The following is an 18,774-nucleotide window of genomic DNA, read 5'->3' as shown; positions in this document are numbered from 1 at the left end:
ACGCTATGCTGGGCGGCAGCACTCAGCCCTGAGCTGGGATTACGCTGGGGCCGTGGCTGTGCCAGGAGCGGAGCCCAGCGGTGCCAGGGGCAGGGGGGCCCGGGGCTGCTGCAGCAGCAGATGGGTGAGTGGGGGGGACTGGGGGGGCTGGTAGCATCTGTGCTGCTGTGCCATCTGCCTGCCCCTGGCTTCCCTGCGGGCCTGATCCTGCCCGTGGGGGGGCCGGGCAGGGCTGGGGGGTCTGTGGGGCAGCACGCCTTGGAGGCGGGCAGTGCTTGGGGCCTGGGCACGGGTCACCCATGGGGCAACATGGGGCTGGGGCCAGAGGGACACGGGGCATCGTTGCCGGGGCAGGGGCTGCTGCCCACGCTGATCCTCTGCCCTCCCTGAGGCCAGAGCTGAGAGCACTGGGGTGCACTGGGAGCACTGGGGTGTGCTGGGAGCACTGGGGTATAGTGGAATGTGCTAGAGTGTACAGGGAGCGCTGGGGTGCACTGGGCTGTACTGGGAGAAGTGGGAACACTGGTGTGCGCTGGGGTGTACTGGGACTGCTGGGAGTACTGGGGAGCACTAGGGTGTGCTGGGAGCACTGGGAGCACTGGGGTGTGCTGGGAGTGCTGGGGTGTCATGCCTGGCCCTGCGCACCCGGCAGCAGCCGCTGGTGTGGAGCCACCGGCGTTACCTGTGGTGCCGCAGCCCCCGCTGAGGGACGGAGCCGGGGGCAGGAGCGGCAGCCAGGCCGTGCCCGGTGCCTGTGAGAAGGGAACGGCTGTGGCTCCAGGGGTCTTTGTGCCCTTGTCCCCAAACCCGCCCTGCTAACGGGGCGCTGCTGAGCCCACGTCTGCCGGCTGCATTTCCCAGGGGAGCCAGAGCTTCACAGGGGGGACGTCTCCCCTGATAGCCCCCCCAGAACCCACATCTCGGGGTGCTGGAAGGGCTGTGCTGTGCCACGGCGTCAGCCCTTCACTGCCTGGCTGTGCCTGCCTGCCGCCACCGACCAGGACAGCCAGGAGACAGCGGCCTGTCCCCGTGTCCTGTCCCCGTGTCCCGGTTTCAGCCTGGAAATAGTTCATTCCCTTTCTAGTGATGGCTGTGGAAGGAACACCAATGATGCATGTTGGTTTAGTTGTTGCTAAGTGATGTTTATACTATCGAAGGACCTTTTTCAGCTTCCCATAGAAGCACAGGCAGAGGATGGAATGCCTGGAGGAACATTCCCTGCCACAGGCGTCATGCTCGGTACAGAAATGGGGCTGGTCGGGGTGGGGGATGCGCAATCACTGCTTGGGATGATGCCAATTCACCAGGCGGTGAGAGTGACCCGTGTCGTTATTGTTATTAATGTTACTTTTCCTTTTCTGGTATTATTTCTATTAAACTGGCTTTATCTCAATGCATGAGTTTGGTTTTTCCCCCCTCTCCCCTCACCCTTATTGGGAAGGGTGAAAGGCCAGGGTCGGGGGGAACAGTGGCTTCATGGTTCTAGATCCCGGCTGGGGTTAAACCATGATACCCAGGACAGGGTGTCCCCTTCCTGCCCGTCTCCCCCAGCGCAGGCACAGGCGGGCGTGGGGGTGTGAGGGGTTCAGAGCAGCCGTTCTGGGGGTGCAGCCCCCTCTCACAGTCCCTGAGCCCTGTGGAGCTGAGAAGGGGCCCCCATCCCTGACCATGGGCCCTGTGCGGAGCAAGGGGGTCTGCCTACGGCACTGAAGGCTGGTGGGACAGGGGTCGATGCGGGCATCACCCATGGGCAGTGGCTGCCCGGTGTCCCGCTGTTGCCCTGGCATTGTCCTGCAGGACAAGCAGCGTGCTGCCTCTGGGACCGGAGCAAACAAACCCCCGGGGTTCAGCGTTGCTGCCATGGGAGCTGGGTCTGCTCCACCCGGGAGCCAGGGAGGGGCTGGTCTGTATGGAGAGAGTAATGGAATCACAGAAGGGTTTGGGTTGAAGGGACCTTTAAAGTCCACCCAGTGCCACCCCCTGCCCTGGGCAGGGACACCTCCCACCAGCCCAGGTTGCTCCAAGCCCCGTCCAACCTGGCCTTGAACCCCTCCAGGGATGGGGCAGCCACAGCTTCTCTGGGCAACCTGGCCCAGGGGCTCACCCCCCTCACAGCAAAGGATTTCTTCCCAAGATCTCATCCCAATCTCCCCTCTTCCAGTGTAAAACCCTTCCCCCTCGTCCCGTGGCTCCCCTCCCTGAGCCAGAGTCCCTCCCCAGCTTTCCTGGAGCCCCTTTAGGGACTGGAAGGGGCTGGAAGGTCTCCCTGGCGCCTTCTCTTCTCCAGGCTGAACCCCCCCAGCTCCCTCAGCCTGTCCCCACAGCAGAGGGGCTCCAGCCCTCCCAGCATCTCCGGGGCCTCCTCTGGCCCCGCTCCAACAGCTCCGTGTCTCTCCTGTGCTGAGGCCCCAGCGCTGGAGGCAGCACTGGAAGGGGGACTCCCCGAGCGGAGCAGAGGGGCAGAATCCCCCCCTCGCCCCCCTGCCCACGCTGCTGGGGATGCAGCCCAGGGTACCCGGGGTAGGAGAGGCAGGGCCAGCGCCCCTCCAAGGGCTGGGGACTCAGCGTGACACCGGGACAGCTGTCCCCCTGCGACCTCTCTTCCGTGGCACAAAGCTGGCCTTGGTCTCACCCGGGACTCCTCATCAGTCGGGGGAGCCGGGATGGGATGGGGCAGGGGGTCAGGAGGGGCTGAAGGGGGGCTGCACCCCCACCATGCACAGATCGCCCCTGCCTCCCTGACCCCTCTCTCTGCGACCCCACCCCTTTCCAGCCCCCCAGGTGCAGATTGTCCTCGCTACCCCTGAGCCCCCCTTGCTGTATCCTCCTGCTCCCCAATGCAATGACCCTCCCCACGTCCTTGCGGCTTCTAGAGCCCCTTCGCTCCCTCTCGCCCCGCCATTTCACTCCGTTCTCTCCATGCACGGACTCCCAAAAGCCTCCTGAGACCCCCTGCTCCTCCTGGCCTCCCCCCACTGCACCCCACTCCCCAAAGCATGGCCCCCCCGCTTCTCCCGGACCCCCACATTGCACCCCGCTCCCCAAAACACGGACCCCCCATATCTCCGCCCCAGTGCACCCCCCGCAGTCTCTTGCCTCCACCGTTGCTCTTTGCCCTTAAGCGGGACCCCCCGGCTCCCCCCGTCCTTCAGCACCCGGGACAGCGCAGCCTGTCAGCACCGGCAGCGCCGGACAGCTCCCGCTGCGCGCGGGGCCCCGCCCCTGCCCCCTGTGCGGCCCCGGCCCCTACAGCTCCCTATGGACCCCCTACAGCTCCCTATGGACCCCCTGCCCCCTCTACAGCTCCCTATGGACCCCCTGCCCATCCTAAAGCTCTAGACCCCCTACAGCTCTATATGGACCCCCTAAAGCTCCCTGTAGAACCCCTACAGCTCCCTAGAGAACCCCTGCCGCTCCTAAAGCTCCCTATAGACCCCCTACATCTCCATATGGACCCTGTAAAGCTCCGTATGGGCCCCCTACAGCTCCCTATGTTCCCCCTGCCCCTCCTACAGTTCCCTATAGAACCCCTGCCCCACTACAGCTCCCTATAGACCCCGTAAAGCTCCCTATAGACCCCGTAAAGCTCCCTATTGAAACTCTACAGCTCCATATGGACCCCCCGCCCCTCCTTGTAGCTCCCTATGGACCTCCTGCCCCGCCCCTATAGACACTCCGCCTCTCCCTATATAGCCCCCGCCTCTCCCGATGGGCTCCCCTGCTCCTCCCTATGGACCCCTGTACCCCTACCCTGTGCCCCCTCTATACAGCCCTCTGAACCTCTCCTGTACATGGCCCTACATCTCCCTATAGGCCCCCCCGTGCAGCTCTGCCCCCCCCCGCACAGCCCTCACAGAGGCCCCCCCACCACGTGCCCCGCGCCCATTCCCTGTCCCCCCTTATACAGCCCCCGCCCCTCGGCCCTCGCTGCACCTCTCCATAGGGAACTGCCGGCACTTTTCTGCTCCCCGCTATACAACCCCCTCTCCTTATACAGCCCCCCCTCCCCTCCCCTCCCTAGAGGGCCCCCAGCCCCTCCCCCTTCCCTCCAGACAGCCCCCCCCCCCCCCCCCGCCTATACCATCCCCTGATCCCCTCCCTATACCACCGCCCGCCCCTCTTCTATACACCCCCAGCCCTCCCTATACCACCCCCCGCTCCTCCCTATACCCTCCCTCCCGCTCCTCTTCTATAACCCCCCTGGCCCTCCCCATACCCCCCCGCTCCCCTTCTTTACCACACCCGCCCCTCTTCTATACCGCCCCCCGCCCCTCCCTATACCACCCCCGATCCCCTCCCTATACCACCGCCCCGCTCCTCCCTATACCCCTCCCGCTGCTCTTCTATACCACCCCCCGCCCCCTCCTTATACCACCCCATCCCTCCCTACACCATCCCCCCGCCCCTCTTCTATACCCCCCCGCTCTCCTCCCTATCCCCCCCGACTGCTCTCCTCTACCTCCCCCACTCCCCCCATACCCTCCCGCCCCGCTCCTATACCCCCGCCCAGCCCCCACGCTCCCCCCCCCCCGGGCATCCCCCGCCCCTCCCGGCCCCTCCCTCCCCATCCTGCCCCCCACCCCCACCCCCCCCCCCCGCTCCACGGCCCCTCCCTCCCCATCCTGGCCCCCCCCCCCGGCCCCTCCCTCGCCCCCCCGCCGCCCCCGCCGCTCCCCGCGCAGCTCCGCAGTCCGGCGCAGCCCCGGCCGGGAGAAGATGGCGGATCGCGCCGAGATGTTCTCGCTCTCCACCTTCCACTCGCTCTCCCCGCCGGGCTGCAGGTGAGCCGGGCCCGCACCGCGGGGGGGGGGACATGCGGGGTGTGTGGGGGGAATCCGGCGGGTACCGGGGCACTGCGGCACCGGGGCTGCCCTTGGCGGGTAGCGGGGCTGCGGGGACGGGGCCCGGCGGGGGCGGCGGCGGCGGCTGGCCCGGACCACCCCCCCCCCCCCGCCCCAGCTCGTTCCCCGCCGCTCCCCCGCCCGTTCACCTTGGGATGCGGGGCCGCGCAGGCCGCCCGCCCGGCCCGGCCCTTCACGGGGCCGCCGCATCCCCCCCCCGCCCCGGAGCATCCCCAGCCCCGGCAGCAGGGGATGGGGGGGAGAGGGGTTACTCTGTCCCGTCCGCCCCCCCCGGAGCATCCCCAGCCCCGGCAGCAGGGGACGGGGAGGGCCCCTCTGTCCCCCCTCCCCCTCAACGGAGGGTCAGCCCCCCCCACCTCCCGGACTCAGGGCCCCCCCCCCCGGCTGGGCTGTGCCCGGTGCCGCCGCATCCCGCCGCTGCGGGGGGAGCCGCCGCCGCCTCTTTGTCTCTCCCGCCGCGCCGCAGCGGTGCTGGCACTGGGATCGGGCCCTTCTGGGGTCGCTTGGCCCCGTGGGGGGGACGCGCACCCCATAGCTGGTGGGTCGGGGGTTCAGCAACCGCTCCCAGGGTCAATGGCGGGTGCTGAAAGCTGTGTGTCCCCCCCGTCTGCCCGTCCCCCCCCACCCCGCCTCGGGAGCAGCGCCAGGGCCTGGCAGTGCCCACGGCGGGTCACCTTACCGCAGGGCCACCGGAGACGCAGGGCCGCTGGCCAAGCCCTCCTGGAGGGTCCGATGGGGTGGGGGACGCTGCTGGGACCCAACCCGGGGCGGGGGGTCCTGCCAAGGTCAGGTGAGGTGCGGGGTCCCCCACACCTCGCCTGACCTTGGCAGGACCCCCCCCTCCTGGTTGGGGCCCCCAGGCAAGTGGTGGGGAGGGTCTTGGCCGTGTCCCCCTCCGTGGGGTTCCATCCCCCTGGGACTCAACTCGCTGCCCCTCCCCATTGCCCCTTGGGCTCTGCGAGGGGGGGACAGTGGCCACTTGGCCTCTGTGCTGGCCACCTCTCCTCCCCCCCCGATCCATCACCACCCCCCCCCCCGGCTCCTGTGGGAGCTCTTGGTCTCCGAGGTCCCTGATGGTGGCATGACACCCCCATTGCGGGTGCCGGGGGGCTGGAGCCATGGCCGTGACCCCATGGGGGGAGTCAGCGCGGGCAGCGGGCGCTGCACCCCTGCACCAGCCCCGAGAACTGGCTCCAGTCCCCGGGGACACCGAGGTGGCGGGTTCGACTGGTGCCGGTTCAGCTGGGCCCTGCGAGGGCCAGATGTGGATCGGGCCCTTTCCAAGGAGGTTTCTGGGGGGGTCGCGCCCAGCCCGGGGCTTGTTGGGGCTGGTGGGGTGGGGTCCCCTGATGGGAGGGGAAGGAGAGGCTGGTAAAGGTGATGTGATGTGGAAAGGACACGCGGCGAGGCCTCGGCATGGCTCTTGGGGGATGGCTCCTGGGCTCCTGCACCCCGGTCTGGGGGTCCAGCCCCGGTGGGGGTGGCCGCAGGTCAGGCCGTGGGAGCCCCAGGTGCCGGTCAGAAGCTTGGGGTGGGGGACACAGTCTGGGGCTGGGTCCCCGATGGCCAGCACCGACCTCCCTGCATCCATGTCCCTGCCCTGGGTGCAGCGGGGGGTCGGGGGTTTGTGGAGCTGGGGGCACGTCTGCCGTCCTGGTCCCTGGCTGGTCCCCGCGGGAGAAGCCGTTGCAGGAGAGGCTCTGCCGGGACCAACTGTCCGGGGAGCTGGGCTGGAAATAATGAGGAAATTCAATCTTCCCATGGCCTGCTCGGTCATCGCCCTCCTCGGGGAGCCCGGCCCCCCGCAGCTCCCGTGCAAACGCCGGGGTGCGTGCTGTGCCGTGCCGGTGTGTACCCCGCTGTGCCCCCCGTCCCTACACGGCCCCGCTCCCTGTACCCCAGGGGTGGGTGCTGTTGGGGCCCCCCTTGGGGTCCAGCTCCCAGTCCTCCCCCCCAGCTCAGGACACGCCAGGGCGGAGGCAGCGAGGCCGGCCTGGGACATGTGGTGGGGGGCCAGGTCCCTGCACGCCCCATGGTGTGGTGTCCCCCTGCCTCCTGCCCTTCCCGACCCCCCTGTGCGTGCATGGGGCTGGGGTGAGCTCCCCCCTCCCCAAACCCCTGCCTCGGCTCTGGACCCTCGCTCAGGTGCTCCCCACCTGCACCTCCGCTCCGACTGGCCGCGGTGTCCCGTGTAGCCATGGCAGGGATGCACGGCATCCTTCCCACCCGCTGCTCATCGCCAGAGTGTCCAAGGCGCCCGTCGCTCTGTCCCTGCACCGGCAGCCGTGGTGCTGCCTCTTCTCTGCCTGCAGTGGGGCTGAGGCTGCGTCCCCTCGGGGAGGTTCTGGAGCTGGGCTCCATCCTGCCATGGTGGCTCCATTGGCGCTGTGGTGGCTCCATCCCACCATGGCAGCCCCATCAGCACCATGGTATCCCAAACCCACCATGGTGGCTCCATCCCACTGTGCTGGCTCCATCCCACCGTGGCAGCCCCATGAGCACCATGGTATCCCCATCCTGCCATGGCGGCTCCATCCCACCATGGTATCCTCATCCCTCCGTGGTGGCCCCATCCCATCATAGTGGCTCTATACTACTATGGCTGCCCCATCAGCACTGTGGTGGCTCCATCCTGCTGTGGCCATGCCATCAGTGCCGTGGTGGCCCCATCAGTGCCATGGCATCTCCATCCCACCGTGGTGGCTCCATCCCACCATGGCTGCCCCATCAGCACCTTTGTGGCCCCATCAGCGCTGTGGCGTCTCCATCCTGCTGTAGTGGTTCCATCCTGCCATGGTGGCCCCATCCCGCCTTGGCCGTGCCATCCCGCTGTGCCCGCCCCAGCTCAGGAGCGCCATGACCTAGAAACTTCAGCTGTGGTTTGTCGCGGCGGTTGCTCCCCGCCGAGGGGGGGAACGGCCTCCCTGGGCAGCCGGAGCCTGGCTGCGGGTGGGCAGGAGCCCTGTGTGGGGCAGGGACCCCAGCCCTGCCATGTCACATGGTGCCATGCCAGCCCGGCGTGCGTGTCCCCTCAGCCGGGACGAGGGCTGGCGGAGGAGTTGTTCCCCCGGGTGAGGGGGGTCTGGGGGTGCGGGAGCGGCACCCGGCTGGGGGTTTGTGGGACCCCGGCAGGTCCCTGTCCCAGGGCACTGTCCCTGCCCTCCCAAGAACCCCTGAGGCCTCTGGTCGCCCCCAGGGAGCGCAGCAGGTCCCACTGCGGGTTCTGCCTCTACCCTGCTGCCTGCGGGAGAGCAGCCACTGGTGTCCCCGGGGACGGGGAGACGGGCTCTGCTCCCCACCATCCCTGGATTCTGCTCCCCACCTTCCCCGGGGCTCTGCTCCCCACCATCCCTGGATTCTGCTCTCCACCATCTCCGGGGCTCCCCCACCCCTGGCTGAGGTCTGGGGTCCATCCCTGTGCCCCCCTGCGGGCCAAGGCCACGCGTCCCCCCGCCGGCTCAGATGCTTTTGCCACAAATCTGCGACTATTTGCTGCCGTCTCAATGTCCTAGTTCTGGGAATTATGTGATTAGGGGAAATGTTTCTCCCTGGGAAATGGGAGTGAGCGCCCGGCCCCCGGCCTGGGCGAGGAGCTGGGCAAGGGGAATTCAGGGCAAGAGCAGGGGCAGGACGGGGGGGCGGCCCCAGCGGTACCTGTGGCTGTGGGGGCTCTGACCCCCCCACTGCGGGGGGCTCCGCTCCTGCTGCCAGCCGGGTCCTGGGACCGAGACCCCGGTGAGGTCCCCGTGAGACCCCAGACGCGTCCCCGCTGGAGGAGCCCCACGTGCCCCAGTCCATCCCCCCTGGGAGCTGCCGCGCGCCCTCAGGGCCGGCCTGGGGGGACCCTGGGTGTCCCCAAACCCCAGTGGGGCAGGCAGAGAGTCCTGGCTGGTGCCTGGGCGCTGCCGCACCTCTCACCCTACAGAGCCGCCCAAAACGTTTCGTTTCCGTTTTCCAACACCAAATCCTGCCAAGAGTTGTCGTCTTTTTCCTTCTTTTTTTTTTTTTTTTTTGCGTTTCCCTGCGGAAACCGCTGGTTTCCATGACGCCCCCGTTCCCGAGGAACGGCTGGGCTCCCCTGGCCGCCCGTACCTGCGGGGCAGGCGGGGGGATGGCACGGGTGAGGACGGGGTGTCATGGCCTCCATCCATGGCGCAGGTCACCCCGCAGCCTCCTGTCCCCGCCCCGCGCACGCCTCGGGTTTGGCTCAAGGGATTTTGCTGGGAATTTGGGCAACGTGTTGCCCATCGTGGTGGCGGCCTCGTTACTGCCGCCCGGCCGGGGACAACCTGTGGCTGCGTGGTCATGAGCCGTGCTGGGCTCCCACCGCCCCGGCACAAGGCCGACGGTGAATCCGAGCAGGTGGTGGTGAGCCGGGCGGGAGGGAGCGCGGTGCTGAGAGCGGCTGCCCCGTGCACCGTGGGGCCATCACCCTGCTCGTGGCCTCCAGCCCCAGGCCCCGCGCTGCCTGTCCAGAGCGAGCCGTGTCGGCTTGGCTGCTGCTCCCGTGCTGGTGCCATGGGGTGACGGCGTTACGCCAGCGTGTCCCCACAGTGCCACCGGGTCGGTGCTGCCATGCTGGCACCCTGGGGTGATGGCGTTACACCAGCGTGTCCCTGCGGTGCCACCGCGTTGGTGCTGCCATGCTGGCACCCAGGGGTGATGGTGATACAGTGCCGGCACGAGCCTGCGGTGCCGCTCGGCTCTCCAGGCCCTTGTGGTGCCATGGGGGAAACGGGAGGCATTTCCCTGAGGTTTGTCGGTGTGTCACCCCTGGCCTGATGTCCCCCGGCCCTGACGTCCCTGGCCCCTCTCCCCAGGCCCCCCCAGGACATCAGCCTGGAGGAGTTTGATGACGAGGACCTGTCCGAGATCACGGACGACTGCGGCATCGGGCTGAACTACGACTCGGACCACTATGAGAAGGTGCAGGAGCCGAGCGTGCCGGGCCCCCCCCGGGGACGCGGTGGCTGCGCAGAGCTTTGGGGGGGAGCGGGCGGGGGCATTGGCCTGGCAAAGCCCCCCGGGAGTGGAGGGAGCAGGTCCCTGTGCCGAAGGGATGCGCTGCAGGGTGCAGGTGTGGGTCAGAGCCCAGGACCCCCACGGCATGGCCGGACACCCTGGGGCTTCCCACCACCTCTGTCCCCCCCTGGTCATGGGGACACGGGTGGCTCAGCAGCCAGCCCCACACTGGCCCCACCGGTGTGGGCAAGGCTGGGGTGTCAGGGCATCATCAGCCACTGTGGTCCCCTGGTCCTGGTGGCTCCCGTGGCTCCTGTGGCCCCCCCTAGTTCTGGTGGCGCTGGTGGCTAGCGTGGCTCTGGCTTACTCAGCTCTTCCCCAGCTCTGCCCGGCCCCGGGGGGGACAGGGAAAGGGGCAGGGGCCAGGCAGGCGCGTGGGTGGGATGAAGCGCTGGGCGTTGGGCCAGGACGGGCAGGGAGGGACCGGCAGGGCGCTGGTAGAGCCCGGGGGTCCCGGCACCGGGCACTTCCCTCTTGAAGACCCCCGTCCTGTTGGGTTGGGAGCGGAGGCGCTGGGGAGGGTCACGCAGCGGTGGCCATGCCGTGCCAGGGAGCAGGGCCGTGGCCATGGCAAGCGCGAGCACCGTGGCCGCTAACCGTGTGCCGCATCCCCAGGACTGCCTGGTGCTGGAGCGCGGCGAGCAGCCGCACCCCGTCTGCACCTTCCAGGATGACTTCCAGGAGTTCGAGATGATCGATGACAATGAGGAGGAGGAGGAAGAGGAGGAGGAGGAGGGCAACGAGCTGGAAGCTCCACCGTCCCCTTCGGCCTCACCCATCCCCTCGCCTGCCCTGGAGGAGACGCAGAAGCACCGACCCACCACCCTCAACCTGATGGCCCCGGGCACCCAGGTGAGGGTGGGGGCGGCCGGGAGGGCTCTCTCTGCCCCCCGGGGTCTCTGCGCCCCATGGCTGGCGGAGGAGGAGGGGTGGGGGGATCTGCCCAGGGGTGGGCACCAGGAGCATGGAGGGGCAGAGAAGGGCAAAGATGGCACTGGCTCCAGCTCCACAGTGGTGGGGCCGAGCTGGGGACCTTGGGGATGGGTCTGGGGAGGCCCCTGCCAGGCCCTGGACTGGGGGGTCTGGGGGTCCCATCCCCACGTCTGGGTTGGGGACATCTCCAGGCGGCGGAGGGCACAGCGGGCGTTGCGGGGCTGGCCTGTGCGTTGCACACGCGTGTGCACGGGTGTGTGTGTGCAGATGTGTGTGCACATGGGTGCTCGTGCCCACTGCATCCCCCCTTTTCCATCCCAGGAGCTGGGCTAAGGGGCTCCCCCCGGGTGTGGGGGTCCCCCCGCAGGCGTGTCGCCGCAGGGGTGTCCCTGTGTCCCCGTGTCCCCGCACACACGCGGGTGCAGTGCCGTCCCCGAGCTGCTGCGCCGCCGCAGTGCGTGGGCAGCTGCGTGCGGTGCTGCCTGCATCCCGCTGCGTTGCCATGGTGCCGGGGGGCTCTCGGGATTCTCGGGCCCCCTCCCGGGAGGGCACCGCACGCCGCTGGGGCTGTGGGGGGCTGCTGAGGGGCAGCGCAGGAGGGTGACAACGCCCCAGAGGTCTCACCTGGAGCCCCCCAGACCCAACGTGCTGTGCCCCAGCAGGATGCACCGGCAAAGCCAAATCCGGCTGCCCCGGTCCATCGTCCCTCGGGGTGTCAGCGGAGCCCCCGGCGATGCCGGATCCGGCCCCCATCGGTGTGCCCAGGGTGCAAATCCCGGTAATCCCTGCTCCAGCCCATTTGCACCGGCCCCGGGAGGGGACGAGACCCTGGTCCTGGGGTGCCAACCCCCCCAGCACCCATCCTGTGACACCCCCTGTGACAGTGACCCCCCCCCGCCGCCCTCCCCGCCGCTACGCTCGTGCGTGTCCCATGGCACGTGGCGCCGGCCCCGCTCGCTAATCTCCCGCTTGGCGGGATTATCGCTGCCTGCGCTTCCCGCCGGCACTAATCCGCAGCTGCCGCCGCGCCGGACGGGCAGCCATGGCCCTGCCGGCTCCTGCCCGCACCGCGAGGACGGCCGCTCCGTGGGGGCGGCAGCGGGGGTCCTGCTCGCCGGGGTCGGGCTCCTCTCTCGGGGGGACGGGACGCAGCAGGGCCTCATTCGGGGGTCCCGTGGGGTCAGCACCGGTGTCGGGGCATCCCCTGCACGGTGTTGTCCCCGGGGCCGTGCAGGACGGGCAGCGTGCCGTCCCTCGGTCCCGCTCCATGGCTGGTGTGGCCTGGGCGAGCGTCTGGCCGGGCAGGGGAGCTGGGGACGTCGCGGCCCTAATCCGGATAAGCCTCTGGGCACGTGTCCCTGGCACTGCCAAGCTGGTGGGGGGCACCGAGCCGTGCCGAGGGGTGTCCCGGGGCCGGCCCACCCGCGTTTGGTGCCCCCGTGCCCCCGCGCAGTCCCGGCCGGGCGCCCCGGCTCATCCCCCTTGCCGGGTCCCCAGATGTCCCTGGGCTCGGCCGCCCCGTGTCCCCTCCTGGGGCTCACTCCCCCCGGCTCTGCTCTTCCCCCAGGACTCCCTGAACAACAACGGCAGCTTCCCACCGCCCGCTCACCGCACCACCTGGCAGGACGCCCTTCTCCACTCCTCCTCCTCCTCCTCATCCTCACACGCCGGTGAGCGCGGGATGGGGATGGGGTCCGTGGGGCAGGGGCCGACACCGGGACTTGCTGCACCCGGGGGTCCCGCAGCCGTCCCCCTCGGTTAGATGCCCCTTGGTGGGATTTTGGCGCCGGGGCGGGGGGCTGACGCGGGGCTCTGCCTCCCCTTGCAGGACACTCGTCTCCCCACGCCTGCATCCAAGACGGACCCTGCCTGGAGAGCCCGAAGGGGCCGAGCCCCGGGGGGGCCGGGCAGGCCCCCGCCTCGCTGCAGCCCTCCCCCTTTGACTCGCAAGGCAACAGCCACGAGTCGCTGGCACATGGTAACCCATCGCCCCCGAGAGCCGGGGAAGATTATAACATGAATATCATCTCCTCTGCGCTGCGAGCACCGCTCTCCCCGTCGCACCTCCGCCAGCCGCCCCCTAAATCGTCTCTCTCTCCAACAGGGCCTGCGGCTCCCCCTGGCCCCCCCGACACGGGCTCGCCGCCCCAGGCCCCCGCCGCCGCCGACGGCCGCCGTGCCCCACCAAAGCACGAAGCGGCCGGCAGCCGAGAGAGGCCGGTGCCTGGCCAAGGGGGTGGCCTGGGGGCCGGCAGCCCGGGGTCCCCCATGGCCCCCCGCGAGAAGCCCGGCTCCCCGCGGTGCCGGGAGGAGCCGGCGGCTGTCGCCGAGCGGCGGGACGGGCAGGGCGCCCGGCTGACGGGCGCCTACGTGCGCCCCGCGGGGCCGGCAGAGCCGCTGAGCTCCGACGGGGAGGGTCCCCAGCCCGGCCGGGCGGCCAGCGTGCGCGGGCACCCCTCGGGCTCCTCGGAGACCACCTCGCCCTCCTCCGACCCCGGCATCGAGGCCGACCTCACCAGCAGGACCACCAAGCCCTTCCTGCCCGGTGGCCGGCACGGAGAAGACCTCAGCTCGCCCGGCTCCGACTCGGACGTGGAGGGGGAGATCGAGGCGGCCTTCGCCGGCGGGCGCCTGGTCAGCAACATGATCTCCTCCATCTCGGAGACGGAGCTGGACCTGAGCAGCGACAGCAGCAGCGGCAGGTCCTCCCACCTCACCAACTCCATCGAGGAGGCCAGCTCGCCCACCTCAGAGGCCGAGCTGGAGACGGAGCTGGAGGCCCCTGGCGTGATGGGCATCAAGGACTCCCTGCTGCTGGACAAGGGCAAGGAGGAGGAGGAGGAGACCCTGGAGAGGGAGCTGCCAGAGCGCGGCGTGGTGAGGCGGGAGAGCCTGGCCGAGCTGAAGATGGAGGGCTACTACGACAGCCTGAACCCGGCGGACTCCTCGGCGCCCGCGGGCCAGACGGACGTCTCCGTCTCCAGCCCCCTGGACCTGAAGATCGACCCCGACCACAGTCTGGAGAGCATCCGACGCTCCTTCTACCTGCCCGTGGGGCCCAAGCTGATGCCGGAGGCGGACGAGGAGGACAACAGCGAGTACGACTCCGACTCCGAGTCGGAGCCCGACCTGAGCGAGGACTCGGACTCGCCCTGGCTGCTCAGCAACCTCGTCAACAAGATGATCTCGGAGGGCTCCTACCCCATCAAGTGCCCGGACGAGTGCTTCCAGCAGACCCACTCGCTCTGTGACACCATTTCCCCAGCCTCCGACCTGGAGCCTGAGATCCTGAGCGAGGCGCTGGATGAAGTCCCCGGCTCGCGGGACTCGCCGGTGGGCGCGGGGGAGCCGGCCACCCTGCCCCGCTGCCAGCGCGCCATCGAGCTGGTGGACATGGAGACGCTGCGCAGCTCCCTCCAGCACGCCGAGGACGAGCGGGCTCTGGGTGCCGGGACAGAGCCGGTGCCGGAGCTGCCCGCTGACGAGCCGGGCCCCTTCCTCTTCCTCAGCAACCCCACCAACGACACCATTGCCCCCGTCTTTCCGGGGCGCCCCGTCGCCCTCGACAGGCTGGGCGCCTCCGAGGTCCTGGCCACCTTCGGCTGCCGCCCCGCGCCGCCCCGTGCCACCCCGCGCGCCTCCCCCGGCACCGAGGCCACCGCCGGGGAGCACCGCAGCACTGCGGCGCCGCCGAACGCCGGCCCGGAGGACTGGGCCATCGACAGGGACCTGGACTCGGGCGTCCTGGAGGCCGACGACATGATCGACGACGTGCGGTTAGCGCCCCAGGGGCAGAGCCCCGACGCTGGCCCGCCCGCCCTGGATGTTTCCACCGCCAAGACCAACCGTGGCTTCACCATGGCCTACTCCACGGACGAGGATGAGGCGCCCTACCTGAAGGGCTCCCCCTTCCCCGAGGACCCGCTGCGGGGAAGCTTCGGGGGGGAGCTGCCGGCCGCCCCCGGGGCGCTGGAGCCGCGGGCGCTGGACGAGTCCCTGGCCTACGACTCGGTGAAGTACACGCTGGTGGTGGACGAGCACACGCAGCTGGAGCTGGTGAGCCTGCGGCGCTGCACCTCGGTGCTGAGCGACGACAGCGACCTGCTCCGCGCCTGCGACCGCTGCGACCTGGAGGACGAGGTGGCCTTTGGGGACGGGCTGGTGGCCCCCGACGCCCACAGCTCCTCCGAGGACTCGTCCCCGGAGGCCGACCTGCAGTTCTCCAAGAAGTTCCTCAACGTCTTTGTCAACAGCACCTCCCGCTCCTCCAGTAAGTGGCCTGTGCCATGCTGTGCCGTGCCATGCCGTGCCATGCCATCTCTCCTGGGCTGCTCTGCATGCTCTCGGCAGGCTGGTTGCCCTCGATGTCCTGCCTCGGCCATCCTGGCCATGGCATCGTCCCTGTGTGGCACAGCATGGCACAGGCTGTGGGGCAGTGGCAGGAGGGGGCGTGGGGCTGGACCCAAAGGCCCCCCTGTGGGTGGTCGATCCCCAACACACCTTCGCTCCAGTGCCCTCTGGGGTCCCCGGGTGGGGGGTGCTGGGCCAGGGGCTCAGGTGGGACCCCTGAGATGGGGCCATGGGTGATGGCCATCTGTTCCCCGCTGCCCTTGCCCCGAGGGTCCCGCAGCCCCCGGGGTGGGCAGAGACTGGGGGTGCCCCCCGTGCGGTGGGGTGGGAGCTGCCCCCCGGCCCCACGGCAGCCTCCTCCTCTGCAGGCACAGAGTCCTTCGGGCTGTTCTCCTGCATGGTGAACGGGGAGGAGCGGGAGCAAACCCACCGGGCCGTCTTCAGGTGAGCAGCGAGCCCGGCCATGGCCGCGGGCACCTCGGGGGGGTCTCGCAGGACCCCCTCTCCCGTGGCTCTCCCCCTCCCTGCCCACATCCTCCTTCCTGCATCCCCCCCCAGGTTCATCCCGCGCCACGAGGACGAGCTGGAGCTGGATGTGGACGACCCCATCCTGGTGGAGCTGGAGGAGGATGACTACTGGTACCGGGGCTACAACATGCGGACGGGGGAGAGAGGCATCTTCCCCGCTTTCTACGCCCACGAGGTGGTTGGCCAAACCCGGGACGCCATCGGTAGGAGTCTGCGGGGTCCCCGGGGCTGTGGGGGGGCGGCGGGGACCGCGGGGGGCTCGGGATGGCGTCTCCTCGTCCCCTCTCCCGCGCAGGCCTGAAGAGGAACCCGTGCTGGGTGGAGCGGTTCAACGTGCAGTTCCTGGGCTCGGTGGAGGTGCCGTACCACCAGGGCAACGGCATCCTCTGCGCCGCCATGCAGAAGGTGAGGCCGGGGCAGGGGGCTGGTGGCGTGGACCCCTCCTCCCCGCGCTGGCGTGAGCCCCCCCCGCCCCCACTCATGATTCCCCCCCTCGTGCCCCCCAGATTGCCACCACCAGGAAGCTGACGGTGCACCTGCGCCCGCCGGCCAGCTGCGACCTGGAGATCACGCTGCAGGGCATCAAGCTCATCCTGACCATCACTGAGTACAGCCGGGACGAGGAGGTGAGGGGCGCGGGGGGGGCACGGGGGAGGGCCGGACGCCTGCCCTGCCGCCAGCCGGGGCGCCCACACCTCGGTTCTTCTCTTCCAGTTTGAGCGCTGCAGCCATTTCTTCCAGATGAAGAACATCTCCTTCTGCGGGTGCCACCCCCGCAACAGCTGGTGAGACCCCCCTGCTCCTCCCACAGCCCCCCGGGTGCTCCCAGCCCCAAGGGACCCCCCCTCCATCCCCTGCCTGGGGGCAGCCGTGCTCCTCCGGTGCCACACCAGGTCCCCCTGCTTGGTCCCTGTCCTGCCATGGCTGCCCAGCCCCAGGGCCCCGGTGGGTGTCCCCTCCACCGAGCCCCCCGCGGGGGCAGGAGTGGGGTGTCACGTCCCCCCCTCACCCTGCCCTCCCCCTGCAGCTACTTCGGGTTCATCACCAAGCACCCGGTGCTGAGCCGCTTCGCCTGCCACGTCTTCGTCTCACAGGAATCCATGCGGCACGTCGCCGAGTGCGTCGGGTACGATGGGGACGGGGGCGGCCGCCTGGGCTGGGGGTGCAGGGGGGCTGGGTTCTGGGGGTCTGGCTGTGCCATGGCTGCGGGTCCAGGGGGTTGTGGTGCTGGGGGTCTGAGGGCAGGGTCTGACTGTCTTGGGGCTGGGGGTCTGGGTCTTGGGGGTCTGGGTGCAGGGAGACTGGCTGTATCGGGGTTGGGGGTCCGGGGGGTTGTGGTGCTGGGGGTCTGGGTGCAGGGGGACTGGCTGTACCGGGGCTGGGGGTCCAGGGGATTTGGGGTCTGGATGCCGGGGGTCTGGCCGTGTCAGGGCTGGGGGTGCAGAAGGTCTGGGTGCCGGGGGTCTGGCTGTATTGGGTCTGGGGGTCCAGGCGGTCTGGATGTTGGGGGGCTGGCTGTGCCAGTGCTGGGGGTCTGGGTGCTGGGGGGTTGGCTGTGCTGGGGCTGGGGGTGCGGGGGGTTGTGGTGCCGGGTCCGTACCCCAGCCCCCCCTGAGCCGCCCTGTTGTGCCCTTCCTTGCAGACGAGCGTTTCAGGAATATTACCAGGAGCACCTGGAGTACGCCTGCCCCACAGAGGACATTTACCTGGAGTAAGGGGACGGTCACTGTGTCTCCTGCTTCCGCACCCCCCTCCAGCCCCACAGACGGCCAGAGACTCTGTCTGACCCCACAACCAGCCGGCTTGGCCCCCCCTGCACATGCTCCAGCCCATGCCCCACGGACTCCCCGCACATCCTCACCGCTTCTCGGGGGGCCGGGGGCCAGGCCGCAGCTGCAGCCCCCGGGTGGGGACCCAGGGTGCATCCAGCGCCGCCCCGGCCCCGTGCCATGGGGACCCTGGCCACGGGGATGACACAGCCGAGCCGGGGGGCCGGGGCAGAAGCTGCCCCCCCTGCATGAGCAAAGCCAGCCCGGGGCCGCAGGAGCGGGGACCAGTCGGAGCCCCTGCCGGGAAAGGAGATGCCGGGGGTGACTGGGCTTGGGGGAGTCGGGGGGGGGGCAAATGCTTGCAGGGGCAGCGGTGGGGGGGCTCAAGGGGGTGAATGGGGCTGTGGGGAGGCTGTGGGGGGCTGATGGGAGCACGGGGATGTGGGGGTGCTGGGGTGAGCATCTCCAGCTGTGAAGCCCCCCGAGCCCATGCTGTCCCCCTGCACGGCGGCAGCACCACCCTCTCACCCCCCGGGGGGCTCCCCCCACCGCCGCAGGCCCCCCCGGAGCGGCCCAGCACCCCAGTGCTCCCTCCACGGCCCCCGGGGAGCGCGACGCAGCCCCCCCCTGCCCCCGGCCCCCTCCATCCGCCTCCGCTGCCCCACCACCGCTCTGCCATCCCCTCGCGTCCCGGGGGACCGTGGGGTGCAGGACCGGCATTCGGGGTGGGGGGCTCCCACCGGGGCGGGGAGGGGGAGACGCCGCCGGCCCCGCGGGACCCCCCCGGCCCCGGTGCCTGCGCCCTGCGGGAGGAAGGCCGGGGGTCCGGCCGAGCGTGGCAGGGGGCCGGCGGCCGCCCCCCGCTCCTCACTGCTGTGCCTGGTGATTTCTTTTGCTTGCCGGCCCCCCCCCGCCCCCCAGCAGCGCTAGTTTAGTGCCCAGCCCTCCGCCACCCCCACCCCGTGCCGATAGTTCTCGCCGTGACTCCACCAGCCAGAGGAGCCCCCCCGCAGCCCACACCTGTACAAACCCCGGGCCGAGGTTCTCCCCCCGCCGCCTTGTCACCCACTTGGTCTTTCAATAAAATATATGCTTGGTGTGACCGCGGGGCGGGGGCGCTGCCTGGGGGCCGGGGGGCAACGGGGCAGGGTGGGGGCTCCGTGCCCGGGAGAGGGAGGTGCAGGGGGGGGCACGGTGCAGTCCGGAGAGTGGGGTACGCGAGGGGGGGTGTGCCTGGGGCACCGCTGGGTGCATGGGGGGGTGAAGGAGGGGCAGAACATGGGGGGGTGCATGGGGGGTGCATTGGGGGG

The 18,774-nt window shown here is 70.0% G+C and overlaps 1 protein-coding gene across 2 annotated transcripts; it reads left to right on the top strand.

Annotated features, from left to right (window-relative positions):
• The first annotated feature begins 4,643 nt into the window (after positions 1-4,643).
• Positions 4,644-18,567, top strand: MAPK8IP2 (mitogen-activated protein kinase 8 interacting protein 2). 2 transcript variants are annotated; one of them, XM_074573081.1, is made up of 13 exons: positions 4,644-4,781; positions 9,683-9,788; positions 10,500-10,736; positions 12,385-12,487; positions 12,646-12,795; positions 12,922-15,087; positions 15,536-15,611; positions 15,726-15,898; positions 15,991-16,100; positions 16,202-16,321; positions 16,410-16,480; positions 16,723-16,821; positions 17,338-18,567. In XM_074573081.1, the coding sequence occupies exons 1-13, from the start codon at positions 4,717-4,719 to the stop codon at positions 17,408-17,410; spliced, it is 3,549 nt and encodes a 1,182-aa protein (XP_074429182.1). In that variant the 5' UTR covers positions 4,644-4,716; the 3' UTR covers positions 17,411-18,567. The 2 variants fall into 2 exon arrangements, with proteins under 2 accessions (XP_074429182.1, XP_074429181.1); XM_074573080.1 differs by having other exon boundaries at positions 12,646-15,087.
• Positions 18,568-18,774: the final 207 nt, after the last annotated feature.

This window comes from Larus michahellis, chromosome 1 (assembly GCF_964199755.1).
Source record: "Larus michahellis chromosome 1, bLarMic1.1, whole genome shotgun sequence".
NCBI classification, from domain to species: Eukaryota; Metazoa; Chordata; class Aves; order Charadriiformes; family Laridae; genus Larus; species Larus michahellis.
The sequence above is the reverse complement of the archived record's forward strand: the minus strand, read 5'-3'. Positions and strand labels throughout refer to the sequence as shown.

What these genes read in the sequence shown, in the direction of transcription:
- MAPK8IP2 (XM_074573080.1), top strand. Translation starts at nt 4,717, where the DNA reads ATGGCGGATCGCGCCGAGATGTTCTCGCTCTCCACCTTCCACTCGCTC. An exon ending in CTCTCCCCGCCGGGCTGCAG is followed by an intron (nt 4,782 to 9,682) that starts GTGAGCCGGGCC and finishes CCCTCTCCCCAG; the next exon opens with GCCCCCCCAGGACATCAGCC. An exon ending in CACGTCGCCGAGTGCGTCGG is followed by an intron (nt 16,822 to 17,337) that starts GTACGATGGGGA and finishes CCTTCCTTGCAG; the next exon opens with ACGAGCGTTTCAGGAATATT.